At 34.5% G+C, this 25,660-nt stretch overlaps 2 protein-coding genes across 10 annotated transcripts; both read left to right on the top strand.

Annotated features, from left to right (window-relative positions):
• The first annotated feature begins 611 nt into the window (after nucleotides 1–611).
• Nucleotides 612–8,420, top strand: LOC144563062 (ATP-dependent 6-phosphofructokinase 6-like). Of its 5 annotated transcripts, none has more exons than XM_078312431.1 (16): nucleotides 612–984; nucleotides 1,436–1,482; nucleotides 1,806–1,845; nucleotides 1,941–2,003; nucleotides 2,471–2,608; nucleotides 3,078–3,236; nucleotides 3,521–3,574; nucleotides 3,664–3,732; nucleotides 3,829–3,958; nucleotides 4,254–4,294; nucleotides 4,382–4,606; nucleotides 5,343–5,388; nucleotides 5,476–5,630; nucleotides 6,048–6,207; nucleotides 7,380–7,827; nucleotides 8,194–8,420. In XM_078312431.1, the coding sequence occupies exons 1-16, from the start codon at nucleotides 718–720 to the stop codon at nucleotides 8,234–8,236; spliced, it is 2,085 nt and encodes a 694-aa protein (XP_078168557.1). In that variant the 5' UTR covers nucleotides 612–717; the 3' UTR covers nucleotides 8,237–8,420. The 5 variants fall into 5 exon arrangements, with proteins under 5 accessions (XP_078168557.1, XP_078168558.1, XP_078168560.1 ...); XM_078312432.1 differs by having other exon boundaries at nucleotides 7,380–7,840; XM_078312434.1 differs by lacking the exons at nucleotides 7,380–7,827; nucleotides 8,194–8,420 and adding an exon at nucleotides 6,635–6,771.
• Nucleotides 8,421–13,011: 4,591 nt separating this feature from the next.
• Nucleotides 13,012–21,152, top strand: LRS1 (Transducin/WD40 repeat-like superfamily protein). Of its 5 annotated transcripts, none has more exons than XM_078312427.1 (18): nucleotides 13,012–13,200; nucleotides 13,527–13,627; nucleotides 14,204–14,362; nucleotides 14,673–14,735; nucleotides 14,831–14,920; nucleotides 15,307–15,612; nucleotides 15,997–16,094; nucleotides 16,199–16,234; nucleotides 16,451–16,571; nucleotides 17,051–17,287; nucleotides 17,788–17,883; nucleotides 17,964–18,029; nucleotides 18,374–18,412; nucleotides 18,502–18,636; nucleotides 18,993–19,390; nucleotides 19,969–20,062; nucleotides 20,367–20,552; nucleotides 20,761–21,152. In XM_078312427.1, exons 2-18 carry the CDS (start codon nucleotides 13,529–13,531, stop codon nucleotides 20,860–20,862), a joined length of 2,325 nt encoding a protein of 774 aa, XP_078168553.1. In that variant the 5' UTR covers nucleotides 13,012–13,200; nucleotides 13,527–13,528; the 3' UTR covers nucleotides 20,863–21,152. The 5 variants fall into 5 exon arrangements, with proteins under 5 accessions (XP_078168553.1, XP_078168552.1, XP_078168556.1 ...); XM_078312426.1 differs by having other exon boundaries at nucleotides 13,015–13,200; nucleotides 13,523–13,627; XM_078312429.1 differs by lacking the exon at nucleotides 13,012–13,200 and adding an exon at nucleotides 13,254–13,296.
• Nucleotides 21,153–25,660: the final 4,508 nt, after the last annotated feature.

Here is a 25,660-nt window from a genome sequence, read left to right as displayed (position 1 = left end):
TTTTTTGTCGGTGTAACTGAATAATAGGCCTACAACGGGATTTTTTATCAAAATGATAATAATTGGGCCCTAAGTTAATTAATTGAATTTGTAACAAATTATACATTAGAATTCAGAACTCAAAAAACAAGTTGTAAAATCATTATTTTAAGAAATTATGAAGAATTCAGAGGCAAGGATGCGGCGTATTCGTTGAATTTTCAACAAGGCAGTAGAAACGGTCCTTGTAGTGACTTCTCCTGAGAAGTAGGGACACAGTTACAGAGTCACTGAGCATTTCCATATATCCAACTTGAATATTAATTAACAAAAGAAAAAAGAGAAATTATCCAATCCAAATAGCTCTTTGCCAATGCCATGTACGGTGACAAACCAGAAGACCTCTGTTTTCAAAACAACAGGGTCGCATCTTAGACAACGCTATAACGCACTCTCTCGCCGTTAGATTTCGTGAGGTGCTTTTGATATCGTAACAGCGCGAATATTGACTAATTATAATCCGTTCGATCAGAAATATAATATTTCAAGCGTTTCAGGGGATACAAGCTATCAAAACAACCAGCCACACCGCTTGGACTTTTCCGAAGTCACCCCCTGATTTCTCCTTTCTCACTTTAAACCCCTACAGACTTCTCCCTCCCAAATAAATACTCGATTCCATTTTTCACTGACAATCCCTCTCTCTCTCTCTCTCTCTCTCTCTCTTTCTAGCTTACAATGGAAGCTACGTCTCCATTGGCGTCGCCAGACGCAGTCCACGTGGAAGGTGACTTCGACTCCCCGAACTCGCGCCAGGTAACGAGTAACCTCCCCTTCTCCGCCACTTGCATCAGAATCGCGCGAGATTCATACCCAAACCTCCGATCCCTTGTCTCATCGTCGACCCTTCCCGACGATGCTGTTGCTTCTAAAATCGTTGAAGGAGAATATGGTTATGTTCTAGAGGATGTGCCTCATTTCACCGATTACCTCCCCGATATGCCAGTAAGCAGCTTCATTTCAGTTTATTTTTTCGCAAATGTCCTCTGAAATTTTGATTTTGCAAGATTTCTGAATCTGAACATACTACCGAGGTCTTTCCAATTTTGTCGAGTCTCTAACTGATCTGCCACTATCCTTTCTTACGCGCGCTTGTTTTGGAGGAGTTTTCCTTTTGGCACTTTTCTAATACTAGGACCTTATGTTATGTGTACTCTCGTAGATGAGTTAAAATACACGAAGGCACTTTATTTAGCAATTGTTGTAGTACCGTATTTATTTTTCCAGAAGCAAACTTATATCAATACGGAATTCGTGCTTGTATGTCTCAATAATTCTTTTGGATCTCATCTTAGTAGTTTTGTTTGAATTAGAAACATTGCCTGAAATATGTTTAAAATGGATTTCACTAGTAGAATTATACTAACAGCAATGATTGTTTTCCTTCTTTTGCCAGACATTTACCAATCCACTACGGAACCATCCGGCCTACAAAACAGTGAAGTAAGTTTCTGTCAGCAACCTGACTTCAAATTTCCTTTTGTTATTTCTGTATTTATCAATTAAAGGTCTTGAATTGTGCGCATGATTGCCTTTTTTCCTAGAACTGTCTTTAGATCTTGGAAACAAATGAGTATGATCCCAGACAAATATGTATAGGAATAAATAATCCAAATCTTCTCGTTCCTGGCAATGCTAATTCTGCATACTAGAAGTTAGATAAAAGAAGGATAAATATGAGTACTGTAATTTTTTTTGGACCAATTATACATACCTCTGTACGCTTTCAATTGGAGTTGCAAGGTTTGATAATCTATCCTTTTTAGGCAATACTGGGTCAATGAAGAAGACTCTGTGCCTTTGCAGGTCTCCCTCTCTCTCTCCACCTGCTTCTGAATATTATAATTGGTCTATGTTTACTTATAATATTTTGGGCACTAAACTTTCTACAACCGTGGCAGATTGTTTCTCAAAAAGACTCTCCTAGAGGGGTCCACTTCCGCCGTGCTGGGCCCCGCCAGAAGGTCTCTCTCTCCCTGGCCCCCCCCCCCCCCCCCAAAGTTGTAGAATCACCCCCAGAAAATATGAAAAATGTCCTCTTTTCTACAAATTGTAGTTAGTATTTGCTTCTGCATAAATAGGGAAAATAATTAATATTTTTCTAGTTTGAATAAATTGGTATGGGGGAGGCCCCGCGGGTGTCCTCTCCTCTAGGTAGGCTGCTTCCGGTAGGGGCTCCAGACAATGTCTTTGTTTAATGGATATGTACGAGATCTTTCTTGTTTTCACAAGGAATTTCTAATATTTTCTACTGTACGGTAGAACTACTTATTTGTAGCTGAAGCTTCATCATATCAGAGCTTGATTACTCTGATTACTCCATTCATTTATAAAGCCCATTTGATGAAAACTCAAATTCAATCCAGCTAACAATTTGTTGTGACCATTAGACTTTGATTAACAAAACTTAATTAATAAATTTCATGTCTAGGTTTACTTTGAGTCTGATGAGGTGCTACCTTGCATTGTAACGTGCGGTGGCCTCTGTCCTGGCCTTAATACTGTGATTAGAGAGCTGGTGTGTGGTTTATTTCACATGTACAATGTGAACCATGTTCTTGGTATTGAGGTGACGTTCTTTATTCAATTTGCTTGCTCTAACTCTTCATCTCTTATGATCAATTTTGGACATTATTGTAGTGTTATGGATTTTCAAAACATACACATAAAAAAAGGGTATGGGCAACAGGTAAGTACTTGAATAAGGTTCCTTATATTTTTGTAGAAGCACCTTTCTAATGTAGGTGGAATCCTTCAAGTTATTTTTGAGAAACCTACTTTTGGGAAATTTTTTCTTTACTTTTTAGTAATCCTTTTGAATTCTCCAAATGTCTTCAGGACCAGAAGTAATGCTAACAGCAGAAATGGTATTCAGGAACTTAAGTGAATTAATATGAGAATTCTTGACTGTGACCAAAATTGACTGAGAATTAGGTGCAACATTTTGGGAAAGTATTATCGTTGATTTCCCTATTACTTTCTAAATTTGAGTCTCCTTTAATCTGTTGTGCAAAGTTCTGATTATCGAGCTCTTTCAGGCAGGATACAAGGGCTTCTACTCTAGAAATACTGTTGAGTTAACACCTAAAAGTGTGAATGACATACACAAAAGAGGCGGAACAGTAATTGGTACATCAAGAGGAGGTCATGATACAATAAAAATTGTTGACAACATTGAGGATCGTGGTGTTAATCAGGTAGAGTTTCAGAAGCACACATATATTAAATATGAAATTTCCACTGTGAAACCTTCAGATGAATATGATCTGTGGAAAAACATGGAAATATTTCCAAATACTCTTCAATTTTGCTCAGTGGTGAAAAGAGATAAGAGCAGGTGGGGTATGGTGGAAAGGGACAGTTTGGGCATATTTGAAAGTGAGCGCAGACTGTTTAATTTTTGGGGTGTATGTGATATCTCTGTATTATTCAAGGACTAGAGCTATTTAGCTTATATTTCTCTTAATGCAACTTGATACAGGTATACATCATTGGAGGCGATGGGACTCAAAAGGGCGCTTCTGATATCTACAAGGTACAACATGATATTTTACTAAATTCACATTATAACCTTGAAGAGTATTTTGAGAAGAGAATTTTTCCATTTTTAATTGCTTTTCCTAGGAAATACGAAGGCGTGGTCTCAAAGTTGCTGTTGTTGGGATCCCGAAGACAATTGATAATGATATAGCGGTAGGCATGCAAAATAATGAGCACAAATTTGTTTCCTTATTTTCTTCCTTTTGTTGGGATTAACTCTAATCATATTTTTATTATGTGGTTCTTCAGGTTATTGACAAGTCATTTGGGTTTGATTCGGCGGTGACAGAAGCACAGCGTGCCATTAATGCAGCTCATGTAGAGGCTGAAAGTATTGAAAACGGGATTGGGCTAGTCAAACTAATGGGTCGCTATAGTGGTTAGTTATCTTTCTGTCGTGTTTAATATTGGTATTGGAGTGACATGTCCCTCCTATTATGGTACTGCTATAAATGTGACCAAACATAATCCATCTCTCTTCTTTGGCTGTTCAGATTCAAGCCTATTTGTGTGCAAATGCATAATGGAACTTAAATAAGTTTAAATTAAGGTCAATTAAAGGTTAAATATGGATGGTTAGAGTTCTTTTAGGCATTGTTGTAACCTTTCAATAATGAAAACTCTTTTATTTTTATATGAGTTTGAAGTTTTGACATGCATTAACAATTGCACAGGGTTTCTCTCTATGTATGCCACTCTCGCCAGTCGTGACGTGGTAAGTAGCGCATCTCCAGTCTCTTTGGATTTTAAAAGATATGTGATCTAGAATTTCATGTAAATTGTTTTTTCATAATCTTCTTAGGACTGTTGCTTGATCCCAGAATCTCCATTCTATCTGGAAGGAAAAGGAGGCCTATTTGAATTCATGGAGAAACGCCTCAGGGAAAATGGCCACATGGTGCTAGTAGTTGCAGAGGGGGCAGGACAGAAGATTATTGCACAGAGTGTTCATTCTGTGGACACAATAGATGAATCAGGAAACCGCCTCCTCCTTGATATCGGCCTCTGGCTTTCTGAAAAAATCAAGGTACTTTTTTCATGGGAACTAAAGTTTTTGTCATGGTATCTTGGAAAAGGCAGCTTCTTTTTTACTTTCTCCTTTCAAGATATTTTGAATCAGGATGCAGTTTTAGGTTTTGGTAAGAATCTGTGAATTAGGAGTAACAGGCAGGACTGCAGGTGACATGTTTATTGTTTTTGAGTTTATGTGGAATGTCCTGGCAATTTAGCATTGGGATATGCAGTGTCCTGTCCGTAGACAAACCATACTTTATCATAAAGATTGGACTCGTGTTGGCCACCCTTATTGAAGAAATTGAGCTTTCTTATATTTTAATTTTTAAGTGAGGGTGATTTTTGAGTATTTTGATTCGTACTGGTTTGTATTTTGATGGGTTTGTGTATAATTGTGGGTCATGGATTGATTGTGTGATAATTTGGTTCGGACATGAGTTTCAAGCCAAACAACCAACTTAAATTGGCTTGAAGAGTCACAAAATCTGTCAGGTTCATTTGTAGTAGTCATCCCACAAGCGTTAAAAGTTTGAAACTTATTTTTTCCAAGAAAATTACAAAACTGATGAAGTAATAATTTTGAGGTTCTTCACTTAGAATTTGACAAGGGACATCAAACATTAAGATGCCAAGTATTATGAAATTGTGGGTTTTTAAAAATAACTAATACAGGAAATCAAATTATTTACATCTACAAATGAAATCTGTATTAATTCCAACTTAGTATTCATTATTTATTTTTAATGCAGGAACATTTCTCAAGGAAAAAAATTACATTGAACCTCAAGTACATAGGTAACATTAAATCTTCCTTTGGGCAATCCATCAACATTTTCAGTACCAACTGAAACTAATTGTCTATTCGTACAAATTCAATGGCAGATCCAACTTACATGATCAGGGCAATTCCTAGCAACGCGTCAGATAATGTGTACTGCACCCTCCTGGCACACAGTGCTTTACATGGGGCCATGGCTGGTTACACCGGTTTCTGTGTTGGCCAGATCAACGGCCGGCATGCATACATCCCCTTTAATGTAAGTTAATTGTTTGTTTCCGTGTCATTTAGCTCCACAAGGGATTCAGTCATTATGGTATCAGATGGGACTGGGTTAGTGTTCGCCAAACCCTTGAAAATTGTAAAATGGTTTACTATGTTAAAAAAATAAAGGTGTATTGGATAAGAGGCCAAACTATTACATTACATCAACACAAGGTACATTTGGATAGTTCACTTTGGTTTGTACTTGTTTCTTGGGGTAATAACCATACCAACAATCCTATTTACATGTTTGCTTTTGGTTCGCACCTGATGTGTTTATGCATGTTTTCACTGTTTTTCCATACTTCTGGTTACATACCCTTAACCAAAGACCATAGTAATAATTGTAGTGAGAAATAGTGTAATATAAATGTGAAGATGTGTCATGGGATTAAATTAATGATGAATGCAGAGGGTGACAAACAAGAGAAACAGGGTTTCAATACAAGACAGGATGTGGGCTCGTCTCCTCTCCTCAACCAACCAGCCAAGTTTTATGGAGAAGAAGGATGTGAAACCGGCCTCCAACAATAGGCTAAAACCGCCATCTCTTTTGAGCAAGCCGATGAATGGTGAGAAACATTAGAAGCTGATACATATGATGGTTTGTTGTTAATTTATTTTTGTTACTTTTAGTACGATAGAATGGAACCCTCTATGGGATTTTGTTCTAGTGAGATTTGTTCTACTGGTTTCTTGGTTGGTTTCATATGAAGGTATATACATGCTATATATGATCAGAAATCTTCTGTGTGTTTCTATCACAGTATGTTGCCTGTATATGATTTTGCCCATGGATTCTCTTGTGGTATTCTCAAAGTATCATTATTAGGCATCTAAGCTGGGAATTGATAAATAGCGGAAAACAAACAATAATCAACCCATGTTTGTGATGATATAATGGATGGCAGCAACTTGATTGAAATTGGAAGGTCTGAATTAGATCGAACCTGATGGCTCAGGTTGAAACTCAGCTCTTAGAAATTTTTTGGAGGGCAGGGAAGTGGGGATGCTGATCCAAGCTGTCAGTGTTTGGTTGGAGATGAAAAAATGTGTGATGAAAATTTGGACTATGTTGACCTCAAGAGTTGAACTGATCAGACCTGGATCTGATACTAAACCTGAACCCGTACCTGAACCCCAAGTCCCAGACTCCCAGTGGGTCTGCGCTGCCTGATGTGTTTAGCATACTACCCATGATCTCAAATATCATGATTATCAGGAGGTGTATCTGAACTGACGACATTTTCACAATGCTGTTTACTGATATTAAATTTCCCAATAAAAAAGTATAATGTAGTTTGCGTTCTTTTAATACTTTCAGAGATGTTGACATGAAAGGGTTTGATTGAATTTGAGATTAAGCCTGTAGACGTGGTCAGGACTAGTTCAGCTATTACCCATCGTGCTTCCTTTTTCCAAAGGAAAAGGGGAAGGAAACAAAATTATTGACAGACAAAATAAAAGGGCGGATGATAGATTGGTTATCTTTCAATATAAAAAAAAAAAAAAGAATATAAAAACTAGGTAAAAAGGTCGTTGCAAGACGTGCGTCTCTGCTTCTCCTAGCAAACAAATCGAAGTCGGCCAATAGTGACAACTAGAAAAAAAGTCTTCTCCTAGTTGGGAATTATTCCAAAATTCCAAAGGCCTACACGTAATTCCACTCACGTTTTGACATATCAAAATCAACAACAAAATTTCTCTGAACTAAATCTCTTCTTCTTTTTTCAATTTCATGTAGCTGAACCAAGCGTACAAACCTCCATTAAACTGCCCCCAAAATCTCCAAATACCCCAACAAAACCAGTTCTGATTACTGAAAACCAACAACCCCCAGAAGAGAAAAAATCACCTATTACAGATATCATTGAAGAAGCGCCGCCAGCAGTCAACACCACAGCAATCGAACTTAAAACATCTGACTCCGACCAATCACCGCCGCATGCCTCAGAGTCGGACACGCAGAGTGATACCGGGACCCGAAACTCATCACATGAGAAGAAACACAGGGTTAGATCACAGTCTCTATCATCATTTGGTCGGCATTCAATGAAACACAGGGGATCAGTAGAGTCGCCAGTGGCCACGCCGAGTTCAATGTCTTCGCCATCACAGCCTTCGACTCCAACTGGGAGAGGTGCAGAGGGGCACAAGAAGGCGAAGCAAATGTCAGGGCGGAACCCATGGAGGTGACTTTCTAAGGTTTATTACAAGTTATTTTGTTTCTATGAGAGAGCTTGATTAAATTTTTGTGTTTAGATTAAAAATTGGCCAATTGAGGAAAGTGGTGAAATGAGATTGCATTCCATGTGTAATGAGCTGTTATCATTAAATTCTTGATTTCATTAATTGTTTTTTATGTGTTAATGAAAAATATTACATTTACATGTATGTAGTATTATGTGAAACTGAATTGCGTTTGAGTCATGTTTAGTTCGTCGCATCTTTTGCTACATGAACATGCATTTTTCCATAGTAAATTGTTTAAACCAGAGGAACTAACCTAGCCATCTTCTTTCCAATGCTGATCACATTGAACAATGTTGTTATTCCAGGTTACACAGGATATTTTTGAAGCGATCACCTTCAACGAAGTAAGGCCCTCAAAATTTGTCAGTGTATATGGTACATTATATGAGAGAAACAATGGGAACATGCAATAAATTTTGAGTTTTATCTTCTTCTTTTTCATATTTTTCTGTTGGGAATTTGACATGTGAGGTGCTTGTAATCGAGTTTGCGAACCTTGTAATAATAAATAAAGATGGTACATTTTTGCGATTTTCTCGGTTGCATATTAATTCATGTCAGTTCCTACATTTTATTAAGGTAACTCTAGCAAAGATTCAATTTTAAGGTACATTTTATTTTAGCTTATATCGTTCATAATAATAGATTATTTTTAAAGAATAGATTACTGTAAAAATTAGTTTGTACTAAATAAAAAAAGTACCTTAAATATTATGCAAACAAAGTTGCCAGAAATGCAATTTTTAGTAACTAAAAATAATTTAAAGAGTACTAAATTATTTGTGAATCTCAGTTCATAAAGTTACCTAGGTAAATTCTAAACAATGTTTTTATAAATAAGACGGTTATCTTTAATCAAACAATGATTGGGACTTAATATATATCAAGCAATACGATGTCAAGCCTAGGTTTATTAAGAACGCTAATATATCTAATAATAGTACTAAGTATGCTAATAATACTAATCATAGATTTTAGTATATCTACATTACCCAGCATTTCTGCAAAATAAATATGATGAAATGCAATAACTAAATAAGAACACAAATAAATTCTTATCTTAGAAAATAACGTATATTATAACTTATAGCACTTGAAAAAAAAATGGAAGGTGAGGGCATGAGCATGGAATTCACACCGGCTGAAATCCTTTCAGAATTTTCAGTGACCCTGAAATCCCTCTCCTCTTTCTTCTTTCTCTCTCCTAAACTTTTTGGAGAGAAATTTTAGGGTTGCTAAAATTCTCTCATAATTTCAACAGGTGCGGACTCATGAGCACGAGCTAGCTACTTCTAGGGCGTACTTGTTGAGTCCTCGCTTGATTTCAGATCCTCTATATTACCTCACCATTTGAGTTTAAATTCTGTTTGTTGGATAGGGTTTAAAAAATATAACCGGTCAAATTATAAGTACGGTTACAAAATTAATAATTTAATATTCGATCTGGATCCGAACCAGAACCGATATTGTAATGCATAGGATATGGGTTTGATTTGGTTATCCGACCCATAACCGAACCCGACCCGATACCCGTATAAATACCCAATAAAACATATATTAATAACTATGAAAATACAATTTTGCATATAATCAAATCAACAAAATATCATGCCAATAATCACATTTTACATATTAATTTTTTGAATAAAATTTATTGCTATGAATATATCCTTCAATATTTGCCTTGTATATTATCCGCATAATCATGGAAATTTATTGCTCTCATTGATATGCCCTTCGTAATAAATCTAATTGAAATCAAATATCTATCATATATCTGTCTTTTTACAATAATTATTGAAATTTATATGAACAAGAACAATAATATAATTTTTATTTTGCAGCAGCTTTTAATTTATATTATAATGATTTATTATGTGAGATGTTTAAGAAATTATAATTATATTTAAATGTAAATGATTTCTCAAATGCTTGAGAATTGTGATATATACCTACTCCGAATCCGGAACCGCCCCCTATCCAAACCAGGTCCAATAATTTACAAGCAAGTTATGGATATCTATCTACCCGGAAATAAAATAATGGATCCGAAATACCTACGGGTAAATAGGTATCTGGATCCGATCCGATTTAAAACAAATAAGTATATGGATCGAAATTCGGACACGGACACTTTTAGAGTATGGGTCCAAATATAATAGTATCCGGACCACCCGACCCGATAGCACCTCTAATAATAGCTGGAATAAACAAGTATTTTGTAAATATTATTATATACATTCTTGTTATTTTTTTGTGAAAAAAATTATATATTAATTGCTATGTATGAAAATTGCTGGATGAATTTAAAACACATTGCGTGTGTCTATATAGGTTTTAAGCAATAAGGAAAACAATCAATTCATATATAGTTACACGCAAAATTGACAAATAATTCTTAGATATTATCGCGCACTCATAATTTTGTTGTGCTAAAATGAAGTGATAAATTAAATATTATTTATGCAGATATGTGATAAATATTGCGCTAAATAAAAAATACATTAATATTTAGACATCTAAATTTGTCGGAATGCATTTACAATTTTACACCATATTATGTGTCTTTATTAATGTTTTGATAAATTATGACCATGTATTTAGCCATACGACAACCAAAAATAACAAAAATCATCAAATGCATGCTTGTATTTTATTTGCGCTAGAAACAAAAAACTAGGACAAAAATGTTGTCATGATTTATCTCACATGAAATAGATAATTACATAAATATAGACATGCATTCCAAAATCACAACAAATTAAATAATAATAATGCAAAAAATAGGAAGAAACAATTTATAATTGAACACTGGAGAAAATAAAATAGACAGTAAACCATTAATAAATAGTTAATTATAAACATGTTAAAATTTCCTTACTGATTAGTCCTCAAATACATTACTTTTTTTTTTGACGCGACTGTTTTACTAAGTTTAATGTGTATTTATTATATCTCCATTCTTATATTATGTACGTAGTTGTCATGATCCGTCAACGGTTGAGATTGAAAGATGAATTTTTGAATTGAATATCAACCCTCCAATCACATAATATGTATTTTTTTGATTAAATATATCTATTTTATGTGTAGAAGTCTAAATTTAGTTGAAAACATACTCGCTACACAAACTGCTACATGGTTTGTCACAATTAAAATTGAATGAATCTTTAGCAATCTATTTTCTTATTTCTTCTTAGAGCTATCTTTTATTCTTGCAATTAAATTATTTCCTTATTTTTTTTTTTTTCTCCGTTTCAATTCTCCTCTATCACTTGGGTGGGGCAACACCAGTTGGAGGTGTGTCGAGTCTTGATTATGATTTACTGAATTTGGTTTGGACTGAAGAAAAGTTGCAGAAACATATTGATCTCATTGATCAGAATTGGGAAAGGTGATTTGTACCGACTGTTAACATGAACATTCATGTTTTATTGCACAAGCGATGGCTAATTAAGGCTCACATGCACAGTCGATTGAGTCTTGATTGCAAAATGGAAAGAACCAGCCAGGTCCAGTGCCAGCGTGCACTGATTGAAAGATTCATCTATCAGTCAAAATTGAAATTCATGGTTCCTTCAAATGATGGTTGCATTTGTAAGTTGTTGGTTCTGCGTCTCCCAAACAATGCTGTTGCATTGTAGCATGCTAACAAACTAGTTGTTCTACTAAAAGCTTAAGCACATGGAGATAAGAAATAAAAAAGATGTAGTCAAAAAACACTAAACAAAAGCATCTTCTGATGTGAAGCTCAAGAAAAAAAGCTATAGAGTACTTCAAATAAGGCAACAGAAAAGCTGCTTTGAGACACATAAGAAGGTATAAATTGCTGTCAGAGAGCCGGCATAAATCCAGTCGCATGCTAGGCTCTAACATCTTCTTCGCCTTCTTGCTGATGCTTAATCTACCTACAAGGTACCTTTGTCAAGAACTGAAGTATTATGCCATGAAAATGAGAAACTAGGATAGCAAGTTGTTGTGAAAACAAAACCCGGCCCTCTTTATGTTTTTTGCTCTCTATAGTTTCAATAATAAAAATGGAAACCATCATATCTTTTCGAATTATATTTAGGGCTACTGTATCTTTGTAAATAGATGAATAGCAGATATTGTGCTGATGTTTACATAAAAAAAAAAAGATTTTGTGCTGATGGAAACAATCATTTCTTTCCAATTTGAAGAGAAAATGAAGAATATGAAATTATCTGTAGATAAATTTCCATTGTTAAAATAATTTATATCAAGAATATATATAGAGAAAATTCTTATTTGAATCATTTAATCATATATTTTCCAATTTTGTTTCTTTACAGATTATTTCTCCTCTAAATCGTTTAATGACATTTCTTGTTTGTGAAAAAAATTAGATATTAAATTGTAATGATACTTCAATAAATTTTTTCATGTTATATTTGATCCATTTTTTTATTTGTTGTGTTTTATTTAATTGTTATTTAAATATATTTTTTCTTAATTTTATGTGAATGTCAAATAAAAATGTATCTTCATATTCTATTCAATCTTATAATATATCCCCGTTGCAACGTACGAGCAAGATGCTAGTAATTACTTATATTCCTTCTAAGTTCCAATATGATCACCATTGAAATTATTTCTATTAAATTCCCCCCGACAGTTATTTTATTTCTATTTTTTTGTAAAGTTCTACCCTTTATTCCATATCAAAGAAAGCGTCAGATTTAAATAATTTTCAACATTTTATATTTATATAACTGTATGTATATCTGTTGACTGCCAAATGACCAATTAGGTGCCACGTCAGATTCCTAAATGCAAAAATATATGCCACGCACTAAAAAAAATTAACAACCAAAGTAATGCATGAAAAGCTCCAAGTCAAATTAATAGAGAAGTCCTAAATTAATAACAGATAAAAATTGAACTAGGGGACGGTTCGATGGGCGTCATACCAAATTCTGTCCTCAACTAGTATAAACCATCCGATCAGCATCAAGAGTCGTGTTGACAAGCTTTGAGAGAATTTGAAATTGTCCTCACGAATCATAATGGAAAATTAACGGTTCCGATCAGACATCGGATAGAATTTGGTCCTGTGCCCATCAAACCGCTCCGATTCCAGATAAAAATACACAAAGAAAAATAGAAGTCCTAAATTTTCCCTGTTCGTGTCGCCGGACCTAAGCAAGTCTTTGGTTTTGTCTCGTACGATTTTTCGATCATTTATTTTCTCTCTCCTCTCTTTTTCTCCCGACCTCTCGCCGATCGCCGCCACGTTCTCCGTTCGTCGATCTCGCCTTCTCCTCGTTCCTCCGCCGATCTTCTAATCCAAGGTCAGATCCTGTCTCTCTCTCTCTCGAGCGTGGCTGCTCCCTCAATAGCCATTGTGGCACTTAGTGACGAGAGAAGGGAGGGGTTAAGCGGTTTAGGTATAAACCAAACAGATTTCACTAACGGTCGAACTTTAATTTTTCCATTTTTGATGGCTTGTGTGGTGTTTACTTCCAATATCGACTGCTAATTGCTTCCAATTTAGCATCAAAAGACAAATTCCCTTTTAAACGGGCATCAAAATAGATTAATCAGGTCATAAAACAATAAGTCCGGTAACTCTTGGTTGAAAGTACCTCTAATTATTCTGTTTCTCGTGGTTAGTTAGAGATGCATCGGGTCGGTAGTGCTGGCAATACAGCTAGTTCAACTCGGCCTCGAAAGGAGAAGCGGTTTACTTATGTACTCAATGATGCTGATGACACCAAGGTCTGTTTCTCGCAAATATACCTCCGCATAGTTAGAAATGTCTCTTGCTTATATGGTAAAACATCATGTTTTCCCCTAGAAAATAAGAAATATCCCTTCCAACCCCTGCAAGACATGGGAAGTATCTTGTTAATATTTTAATCCAAATAAATTGCATAGACTGTAACTCCTCCCCAACTTATCATTGAGGATAGGACTGAGCAAGGATTTCTCAAGTAATGGGGATGTGAAGATTACATGAACCATATTCTCCCTTTTTTGTATAGTTATATGCAGCTGCGGTCTTTTTTGTCTGTGTATGTGATATTTTAGGGGTTTATAAAGTTCAAATGCGATACTGGTACAAACATGCTACCAGCATGTATCGCTGTTTTCAATTGTATTGTCGGTACACCTGATTGTTTCCAACCTGTACTGTGTCCCCCATCAGTAGTTACTCTTTGCTTTTTCATATTTCAGCATGTAGCGATGTTAATCAAGTACAATGCTTGTCGTTTAATCGATCTGTATTTTCTTTAAATGTCAACCTTTGTGTCTTTTGAGTCTAAATTGAGTGATCTGCATATTTTCTTTCAGCATTGTGCAGGAATTAACTGCTTGGCTTATTTGAAGGCTTCTACATCTGACAGTTGTGACTATCTCTTTAGTGGAAGCCGAGATGGTACATTGAAAAGATGGGCTTTAAAGGACCAAAACCCTACCTTTTCTGGCACATTTGAGTCGCATGTTGATTGGGTATCACAATTTTTTAGTTTTTCCTTAATTTTCATGATGATTGAATAAGATTGATTTATCCTACTTTACTGGATGCAAAATAAATTAGGGGCTACTTTGGTTTAGAATGACTGCAGGAAATGGTTTAGTGAATTTTTGTTAGGATATACATTATTAATCGACACATGCAAAAATTCCTCTTTGCATGGCAATACCGAGATTAAATGGGGATGAGTTGATGTATCTACTGGTATTTTATGTTTTTTGGGATATTCTTGATATCTTTCTTAATGATGATAGCTTTTTGTTTATCCAATGTTATTATTTATAGGTAAATGATGCCATCATTGCTGGTGATAGTCTTGTCTCTTGCTCTTCAGATGCTACCATCAAGGCATTCCCCTTTTTTACCTCAGAATGAAAGAGATGAGAGGCTTTTGCTTCTTTTGTTTATTAATTTTGCTAATAGGGTACAAATTTTTCCTACAGGCGTGGAATTGCTTGTCAGATGGTGTTTGCATCAGAACCTTTCGTCAGCATTCTGATTATGTCACCTGCCTTGCTGGAGCTGAGAAAAATGTTAAACATATCTCTCTATACCTCAATTAACATAGATTTTATGTAATACAATGCTAGACTCATTTAAAATATATAGGTTTTAAATATACAAAAGTTAAAGATTATCTTTGCAAATATGCTGATGATCTTTTTCTCAAAGTGTAAGAAGAAATCTAATGAGTAGACAAAATATAAAATAAAATGTTTGCTTAACAGTTCACTGACTTGAGAACTTCCACTGAAATATATATTATTAAAACTTCTTGTTTCCTAGAGTTAAATAAAGAAATACTGAAGTCAATGATGAGATTGCATAACCATTGTTCTTAACTAGCCTACTGGACTATTCTAATGTATTGCTACTTTCAATTGCCTTGCTCAATTTGTTTTTTTATTTTATTTGTCAGAAAAATATGGTTGCATCTGGTGCTCTTGGCGGAGAAGTCTTCATATGGGACATTGAAGCAGCTCTTTCTCCAGTGATCAAGTCTAGTGACACAGTTCCAGAGGATGAAAATATGACTAATGGAAACTTAGGGGCTCCCATGTCTAGTTTGCGAGTAGTAAGTTCGACTAATAATATTACAGGGAGTAATAACCATGTCAATCCAAATGGGTATAGCCCAATCTCAGCCAAGGGGCACAAGGATTCAGTTTATGCGCTTGCAATGAATGATGCTGGTACCATACTCGTTTCTGGTGGCACCGAGAAGGTATGATTTGACTGTACTCTTCGAATATTCTTCTTTTGTATTGGCACATATAATGGTTTTCAGACTTGGAAGTTTACGGGGATATCAGTTCTGACTAACTTATAGTCATTAACACGCCAGGGGACCTACAACAAATTCTGCAATCATGCTGTATTTTATGCTCGTGCTATTAAGCACACAGCATTCCCAGATAAACAAATTTTGAAATAGTCAGTCCATGCCAACAAAAGGGTTCACCCTAGTGTACTAATAATTTAAAATTTTTTGTAAGTCCTGGGTCTACTTCTTCTAAATTTGGTTTTATTGTCGTCAGGACAAAAATACATATTCTGCTCTTACTAGGTTGCATATGACTAAAGTGTGCTTGATTGATATAATGTGTAGGTCGTACGTGTATGGGACCCTAGGACTGGTTCAAAGAACATGAAATTAAGAGGGCACACTGACAACATCAGAGCTTTGCTTATAGATTCCACTGGGAGGTTTGTATTCCTACTCCATTGTCTAAGTTATTTCTTAGATATACACTTTTTAGTCCTAGTATGTTATATTGGTTGACATGTTAATGGGTTTTGCTTTCTTGCAGATATTGTCTGTCTGGTTCATCTGACTCCATGATTCGGTACTATTTTTGACACTTACCAATTGTCCTCTATTTGATTCCAAAACTTGAAATATTTTTACCTTAAGTAATTCAAGCTTTACCTTAAAAAAAGAGGGGTTTTTTAAGGGAAAGGTACGCCTTTTGTCCTTGTATGGAGGTGAATAATGAGTTTCTATTAATAAAGTTGTGCATTATTTGCTTAATTTACTTTACTCCTTGAATATTGTGGTGTAGATTATGGGACTTGGGTCAACAGAGGTGTGTGCACTCTTATGCTGTACATACTGACTCTGTTTGGGCACTTGCAGCCACTTCATCCTTCACTCATGTTTATAGTGGTGGGAGGGATCAATCGGTAATTTTTCTTCTTTTTTCTCAATGGATATTATAGCAACGTGTTTTGTAAATTGTACTTGTTATCGATTCACATTTGCAAGTGCTATGCAACTAGTGTTGTAAATCATTATTGTGGGGATGCTGTTAATGTTGTAAAGAATTGTTTCTTTTACTTAATTAATTTACAGGATATAGCTGACATTGTCACATAATTAAAGACAAGAAAAATAAAAGAGAGAGAGAGAGAGAGAGCCTCCTAGCAGTATATGTTGTACTTGTATCTACATTTTATTTGTATAGAAAAGGACGGACTCTGTATTGCAAAATGGTTTAATTAAGAAAGTACCCAAATTTTAGTAGAAAACTTGAAAAGGGACAATCAAGCCCCCATTTAAAAGAAATCATTGTTCCACCCTGGTTCATCTACAGTGCTATAAGTAGAAACAAAAGGAAGCAGTTTTCCAAAGACTTTTAACTTGTACTGCCCTTGTGTTACAGCTTTATCTAACAGACCTGTCAACAAGAGAGAGTATTTTGCTATGTAACAATGAGCACCCTATTCTTCAACTAGCTTTACAAGACGAGACGATCTGGGTCGCCACTACTGACTCATCGGTGTATGGGTGGCCTGCTGGGGGACAGGCCCCTCACAAAGTTTTCCAAAAAGGTGGCTCCTTTTTGGCTGGAAACTTGTCATTTTCTCGGGCTCGTGCTTCCCTAGAAGGATCTGCCCCTGTATGTGGTTTATTTGCAGTTTTACCTTTTTGTCTTTTACTGTGTTAATAATGCATTTTTTGGCCACATCATGATGTTAAAACATTAATTGAAATTCTTGCTGAGCATCATTGGTGCATTTAGTGAAGAAAATACAATGTTTAAAGTTTCAATAAATTGATAGATAAACTCAATTACTTCATTTGCGAGCTTGTAGTTTCTTTTAGTTTTATGTTTTTTCTTTCTTTCTTTTTTCCCTTATTTTTGTCAAGGTTTCTTGGATTATGTTTATTTGTTTGAGGTTTCCTGGGTTGGCACTACACTGAGACATGGCATACACCATTAAATTCACCTAAACTGGCACATATTTTTGGTGCTGTTATCGATTCAGTTGGGCATATGGGGTCTTCCATCTTATTTTTCTTAGTCTGAAATGCTTTGCCATGCCAGGAATATCTGATTCATTGCTACTGTGTTGTTATTACTTATAGTGTACTCTTTTTTTAATATTTGTATTAAAGGTACCTGTATACAAAGAGCCATCCTTTACCATTCCAGGGCATCCCGCAATTATCAAACACGAGATCTTAAATAACCGTAGGCATGTTCTCACAAAGGTACAGGGTTCTACTATTTTCATTTTCTGTACCTGACAGGTGCTATGTCATTTTCTGTACTAAAAAAACCTCTCTTACAGGATACTGCTGGTTCAGTCAAGCTTTGGGATATTACAAAGGGAGTTGTAATTGAAGACTACGGCAAGGTTCTTTGCATGAAATATAAGACTTAAACCTTTAGGTTCTTTCACAAATCATGAGAAATATCAAATATCCCGTATTACTCTTGTTTCACCAATTAAATAATCAACGCTTAGTGTAGTCCAATTATTAAAAGTAGGGTATTTCGGGTTCCTGTTTTGCAAAGGATATTTCAACAGGATACTGTATACATTTTCATTTGTAGTTAGTGTGTGTGTGGGGGGGGGTAATTTCAATTTTTTTGGGTTTGCAGGATTGTTTGATATTTTTTATTGATACCACAGTACATACACAGCAAACATTTCTTAGAAGAAAATTTATTCAATGCATTTTCTCCTCTCCCTGGCAGGTTTCTTTCGAGGAAAAGAAGGAAGAGTTATTTGAAAGGGTATATTCTCTAGAATATGACTTCCTTTTTTTTTTTTGTATAGATGTTTTGTGGAAGTTCTATTTATATATATATTCTTTCGCTGTTAGGTGAGCATACCTGCATGGTTTACCATGGATACACGAATGGGATGCTTGTCAGTTCATCTTGACATGCCTCAGTGCTTCTCAGCTGAGATGTATGCAATGGACTTGAATTTGTCTGGTTTTAATGAAGATGCAAAGGTTACGACCAATTTTTCTTATTATTTTACAGTATACCCTTGAAGAACATGACTGGTACCAAATATGTTGTTTATACCATTTTTGAAGTTCTGTTTATCATGGCAGTGTAATGGTCTAATGATTGTTCATCTTGTTACACAATGAAGAAACCTAGACTGGTTTAATTGACCACCCAAAAAAAATCAGTCAATTATTGGTAACGCTGGAATGCAATGCCTTTTTATTTGGTTATTTACTAGTTTCATCTTTCCTTGAACTTTCTAATCGAGCTTGTATGCCTTTTTTCTTTTAGCCTTTCCCAGTACAGTGTTATTATGTTTTTCCTTTCTCATTCCTATCTTAAAAACTCAAAACAGATCAATCTAGCTCATGAGACTTTGAAGGGCTTGCTATACCACTGGTTGACTAAAAGGAAGCCAAAATCAGGCGGCAGCGCAACCCACAATCTATCAAACGGGGGTGATGGAGTGGTTGGGAAATCTTCCTCCACGGACCCAGCTGTTAGGAATATTCCCCTGATGAGGGTAGAGTCATCTGATGCTGATATGGCAGACCACTCCCAGCTGAACGCCTCCACATACTCTGTTTTTGACTTCCTGACCGACTCACCTCCTTCAATTATTACCGAGGGAGCCCACAGTGGACCCTGGAGAAAGAAGTGTGTTGATCTGGATGGCACCGAAGATGATAGGGATCTCCCTTGGTGGTGCATTGAGTGTGTTGTCAGCGGCCGTTATCCAAAAGAAAATACAAAGTAATTTTATTTCCTCTTTTTATTCTTTCTTGTTTTGATATGGCGTGCAGGACAGCACCAAACAAAGCTTGTGTTCTCCTGTTCAAAAGTTTGAAAGTATCACAATTACACATCAAAATGAGAACCATCTTGCAAGTTTCAATCATTCTAGGTACCTCGTATTACCAAATCTATGAAATCAAAAACAAAATTATCTAGGTCTCCCTTTTTTTTCATTTGGAAATTTTTTAATCTACCTGACTTCCTCTTCTGGTCAGTTTCTCTTTAGACGAGTGAGGGAAAGAAGAGTGGGTACTTTGACTATTTTATTTAAAAAAAAATAGAAAACAGTGGCGTTGATGATGCTTTAGCATGGGTGAGGCCAATGTGCCTTACATTTATTGTTGCAGGTATGTTATTTATATCTGAAGCTAGGATCGAGGCACAGGAAAGTTAAGAGAGATACTCAAGTGCAACTTATTAAAATTACAGTATGATTTTCAGCACCTAAGAAGAGTAAAAAGGGTTGGCATGTTAACATGTTAGTGAAATGATTAGCAGTATATGGAAAGCTAATATCTCTTTATCTCTATCTGCAGGTGTAGTTTTTATTTGCAACCCTTGGAGGGTTCACCTGTGCCATCTGTCACACAAGGGAAGCTCAGTGCACCACGTATATTGCGTATTCACAAAGTAAGCTTTAAAGTGTAAATTTTCAATTTTTGTACATTTTAGTTGGATAAGCTTTATGGTTGTGTTGAGTTTGTTGTCCCATTTTGGTCCCTGAAATTTCTTTAGTTCCAGCCTACAAATTTAGGACTTGGGGCCAAAGCGTTTCTTCTGAAATTTAAAGACCAATGTATTGGCCTTTAATGTTTTTAATCCCGCCGATTTCTGTCTTTAATTGTCTTCACTTACTGTTTAACATACTTGGTCTTGCTATTTCCTTCATTGTTTAATCTTAATTGTGGTAGCATTGGTCTTTTCAATTCCTTAGGTGGTTAATTATGTTGTTGAGAAATTTCTCTTGGACAAACCATTGGATCCTGCAAACAATGATGGGTCATTTGGGTTAGGTACTGGACAAGTCCAGTTCCCTGCCTTGGGAGACAACTCTTTGCGGGCAGGTGTGAAGCCATGGCAAAAATATAAGCCCACTATAGAAGTTCTTTGCAACAATCAGGTACAACCTCCATACCACCTGATATCTCTTTGATCACTATTTACTCACTCCAGGATTAAATATTATTATGTGGGGAAATGCTGAACTGTTAATGCATCATACTCCATACATCATCTTATTCTATACTAGCAAAAGTTTCCGAAATTTATGGTGGAAACTAAAACCAACTCTTTTCCTTTATTGACGATGCCTTAACTTTTAATGTTAGGTATTGCCACCTGAGATGAGCTTGGCCACTGTACGGACTTACATTTGGAAGAAGCCTGAGGATTTGGTTCTCCAATATAGAATTGTTCAATCCAGATCATGATTCAAGGAAAATTTTGGGCTTTTGTGCGGAAAGATGATATGGGTTCTTGATGGAATGAACATCTCTAACATGAACAGCTGAAGAAAGAGCAAACAAGAAGGCTTTCTTGTATAAAAATGAAAAAAATAAAAAAAAAAATATATAGATGTGTTGTAGGAAATGGAGGTAAGTGAATTTATTTTAAAGTGTTTTTCGCGGGATGTATCATACAAAAGTACAGCTTATTGTAAAATAGAAGGATTTCTCTGATGGCTTCCAATTTCTATCTAGTTTGACAAAAAATAATATTATTTTCTTTGTAAATTTCATTAAGTTGATGTTTTGGTAGATTTACTTCTCAGTGAGATCAAAGCAACCTTAGTTTCATGCATTCATAGTGATAAAAACGGTTCATGTAGAAAGTCTTAGCACTAGGAAATTGTAATTTAGTCAGGTGTATGTTTAAAATTATTTTGTGCACCTGAAAGCGGGCCATGATTCAAACAGCATATGGGATTTTATCTTTTTATTCATTCAATTTATGAAAGTACTGCTTTAGCGCAGTTCCACTTATTATTGTTGCTTTAGCGCAGTTCCCCTGCTCCATAGTCCTGATAGCAGATTTGTGCCATAATACAATGCTGTGTGGAGTGTTTTTAACAGAGCGTCAATACGACGAGACTTTGAGGAGAAATGTAATTTAAAATTTCTCTCCAAAACCACAAATAATTGTTGGCAAATGCTTCTGTGCATACAAGGACCTATTTGTAAAATGAACATATTTTTATTTTCAAAGTTCAAACAGTCGATCCGAACCGTTCAACTTGTTCTCCATATTAATATGTGCTTGGAGACCAAATTTTACATTTTTCTGAATTTTTTTACTATTTATTAAGATGGGTACAAAATTCAATGGTCTGAATTTGATATTTTTTGTACTCATCTTAATAAATAGTAAAAAATTTCAGAAAAATGTAAAATTTGGTCTCCAAGCACATATTAATATGGAGAACAAGATGAACGGTTCGGATCGACTGTTTGAACTTTGAAAATAAAAATATGTTCATTTTACAAATAGGTCCTTGTATGCACAGAAGCATCACTAATTGTTTTTATGTATGGTGCCCCACATTGTCGATTGTCGACCACGTATGGAAGTGACTACCACGTTGTCGTGGTGTGGATCCAGTGGGGTCTAGGGTCTAGTGCCACTACAGTTCATCCGTGCTCTAAACAGAAAGTTGTGGAGAGAATTATAATGATTTCTTGAAAGCTCTCTCGTTTTTAATGTTGTTGTTGGAGAGATTAAATAGAATTTTTGAAGAAGAAATTTGTAGTGTGAAATCAATACATATACACAGAATTACGCTACTTATTATTTTTTTTTGCCAAAAAAAGTTTAATAAAATGTGGAGGGTCAAAATCAGGGTTCTAAATAGCTAGCTGTAGCGGCGCTACAGCTACGCTATAGCTTTTCTGGACCAAAAACACTAAGCTATGAGATAAAATTGCGCTAACTCAGCTACGACCGCTATAGCTATAATAGCTGACCGCTATTGCCGTTATATGAGACCCGCTATAGCTACCGCTATGCTACATGTTTTTTTTTTTTTGCAATTTATATGAACTTTTGTACTTCTATTCTTATTTCTAATGCTACATGGTCTTCTACGATAAGTATACTAAACCAAACTATATGCTTCTATTTTTATTTGTGATTTATTATATTATTCTATATCGAGAAATATTCAAATACTAATTTTTCATTTTGATTACTCTTTTTATAGTATTCATTTGTAAAATTATTATCGTTCGTTTTAATTGAAAGCTGATTTTAATTATCATTATAATTATAAAATGTTTAAATATGTATATTGACTTCATTTACCTTATAAAATTAATTGCTCTTTGTCTATTATAATATGTAATGCCATGAAGTATAAACTATTAAATAATATTACTTTTTAGATTTTTTTTTTCTTCTTATTTGTGTAATTGATAAAAAATATAGACTTAAATTAGTTGTCATTTAGTTGTTACATCAATTCTCTAATATTGATTATGTTGATAATTAGTAGAAATATATAATATAAAGTTTGAAAAGGAAAAATTGCTATGTGTGATAGCTTCCGCTATAGCTACGCTATTCGCAATAGCTTTTTTTTTTGTCTCCCCGCTATGCCGTTATAATCGCTATTTAGAACCTTGATCAAAATTAATGTGCCCGTTACAATTTAATTGGAGTACATTTTTGTAAGAAGAATTTGAACGTATGTCCGCCATCGTTCTAAAACACTTTTAATCCCTATATATAATTAAATGTGGAAGTACATCCAAATTTGTCCTTGCAAACTTGCAAAAGCAAGTACTGTTCGAAAAATGATTGGGTGACACTTTTAAAGTTATATAAAAGATAACCTGAATACAACTTTATTTACGGCTGTTAATTATTTTAAAAAATTTATCGTATAAATTTCAAACTTATCTTCAAACTTCAATCTAAGTAGCTCAGTAAATTAGTTATATAATAAATTTTTAGAATATCAATTTTACTATTTTTTATAATTTATAATTTACGATTTTTAAGTCATTTTTTATCATCTTTCATAAATCATAAATATAGTTCAAAGTTTTCAAAAATGATAAAAATTGATATTCTATAAGTTCATTATATAACCAATTTACTAATCGACTTAGATTGAAATTTGAAATTTATTCAATAAATTTTGAAAATACACATAAGACCTTATGCTATCCATAGCATCTAAATCTTACTCTATTTTAAAAGAATTAAATGCGTGTATTGTTAAGATCTCCATCATATCTTTACTTTTGAAACTTTAATGATTCAAAATTAACTAAAATATCAAAATAAAATCATAACATATGATATGTAATTTCCTTTAGGGAGCTGATATACAGATATTTTAAACGGTACCAACCTAGAGTTGACCGCTCAACTCTGCTTCGTGTTTAGAATTTTTTTTATAAACTATAAATAATTAAAAAAAATTAACGATAACAATATAATAAATTTTTTTTTAAAAAAGCATAAGGACCGGACGGTCCGTCCGGTCTCACAAATCGGCTTTTCTCCAGATTGGACGGACTGCTCAACTCTGCTTCGTGCGTAAAATTTTCGGACGGACCGTTCGGTCTGGAAAATCAAGAATTTTTTCGCTTTTTCTCCAGAGTGGACGGTCCGTCCGGTCTTAAATTTTTGTTTTTTTCTGTTTATTTTTCGCTTTTTCTCCAGACCGGACGATCCGTCCGGTCTTAAATTTTTTTGTTTTTCACCGTGGCATTCCCTCATTCTGTTTTTTACCGTGGCATTTTTTAGTACACTATCAAAAAAAAAAATTTGATTTTTTTTTTGTTTTTTTTTCTATTTTTTACCGTGACATTCCCTCATTCTTCAAATAATTTTTTTAGTACACATTTGCCACGGTATACATTTGCCATGACATCACAGAAAAAAAACAGAAAAAAAAACAAATTTAAGACCAGACGGACCGTCCAGTCTGGAGAAAAAGCGAAAAATTTCATGATTTTCTGTGGCGGATAATAAAAAAAATGCAGCAAAACTAAAAAAAACGAAAAAAAAATTCCAGACCGAACGGTCCGTTCGGTCTGGAGAAAAGCCAATTTGTGAGACCGGACGGACCGTCCGGTCCTTATGCTTTTTAAAAAAAAAATAATCATATTGTTATCGTTAAATTTTTTTAATTATTTATGGTTTATAAAAAAAATTCTCGTGTGTATACACAGCACGAAGCCACGAACACTTCTCTAGTTTGATCAGTTTGAATAACGAAGCAAATAATTCAATAATAAGTCACCTAACATGAATAATAAAACAAATCAATAGATGTGAATAAAAGCGAACAAGCTAAATAACAACACGATCAATATGAAACTTAAAATACAGACAGAATAATAAAATAACACAACAATTTTATCTGTATCAATAATCAATTTAATTTTATATTGGATTGGTACCGAGTCATCAAGGACCTTGAAACTTATTTTTTTATTCATCTAGATGAGTAGTAGAACCTGCAGGGTGTTTTAAGTTCATTAATTTTTTTTTTTTAACTCAACGCTTAATATATCGGATTGACTTCAAATAATGAATCCAAAGTTTCAAACTGTTGAAACCCATCTACATTTTTAAAGTCAAGCAGTTAAAATTAAAAGATTTATAAATTAATTTTAATACATTTATTTTTTGAACATTTTTTTTACCACTTGAATCTATACAAAATTAGTTTGAAAATTTTAAATTTTCATATGTAGACACATCACTTGTAAAGTAGATGAATTTTAAAAATTTAGATCCGTTATTTAAAAATAATCCAATATACTTTACAGTTGAAATTAAAAAAAAAACTAAATAAACCTAAGAATACCCCAGTTCTACTCCATCTAGAATACTTGCTCCGAACGTGTGTCTTACCATGATACTGACAAGCACCAAGTAAAACAAAATTTCTACTTGGACAAGGGTTTAAAATCAAGAATAGAACAGCTCCTGTAATTATTTTGCACGGCATCGAGTAACAAAAATTAAAATTTTGAGAAACGAACAAAACAAACTACTTTTACATTGAAAAATAAAACAATCAATGCGAATAGTAAAACATCCAACATAAACAATAAAATAAAATCTATATGAATAATAAAGCTATCAAGCTGAATAATAAGACAATCAATGTGAAAAATAAAGGACGGACTAACTACTTAATTAATATAAAACAACTGACATATGGGACATAAACGAGGGAGATGACAGAAGCAAGAACACCTGACAGCCTTTGTC

This window comes from Carex rostrata, chromosome 12 (genome assembly GCF_964058835.1).
Source record: "Carex rostrata chromosome 12, lpCarRost1.2, whole genome shotgun sequence".
NCBI lineage: Eukaryota > Viridiplantae > Streptophyta > Magnoliopsida > Poales > Cyperaceae > Carex > Carex rostrata.
This window is presented reverse-complemented; position numbering and strand designations above follow the sequence as displayed.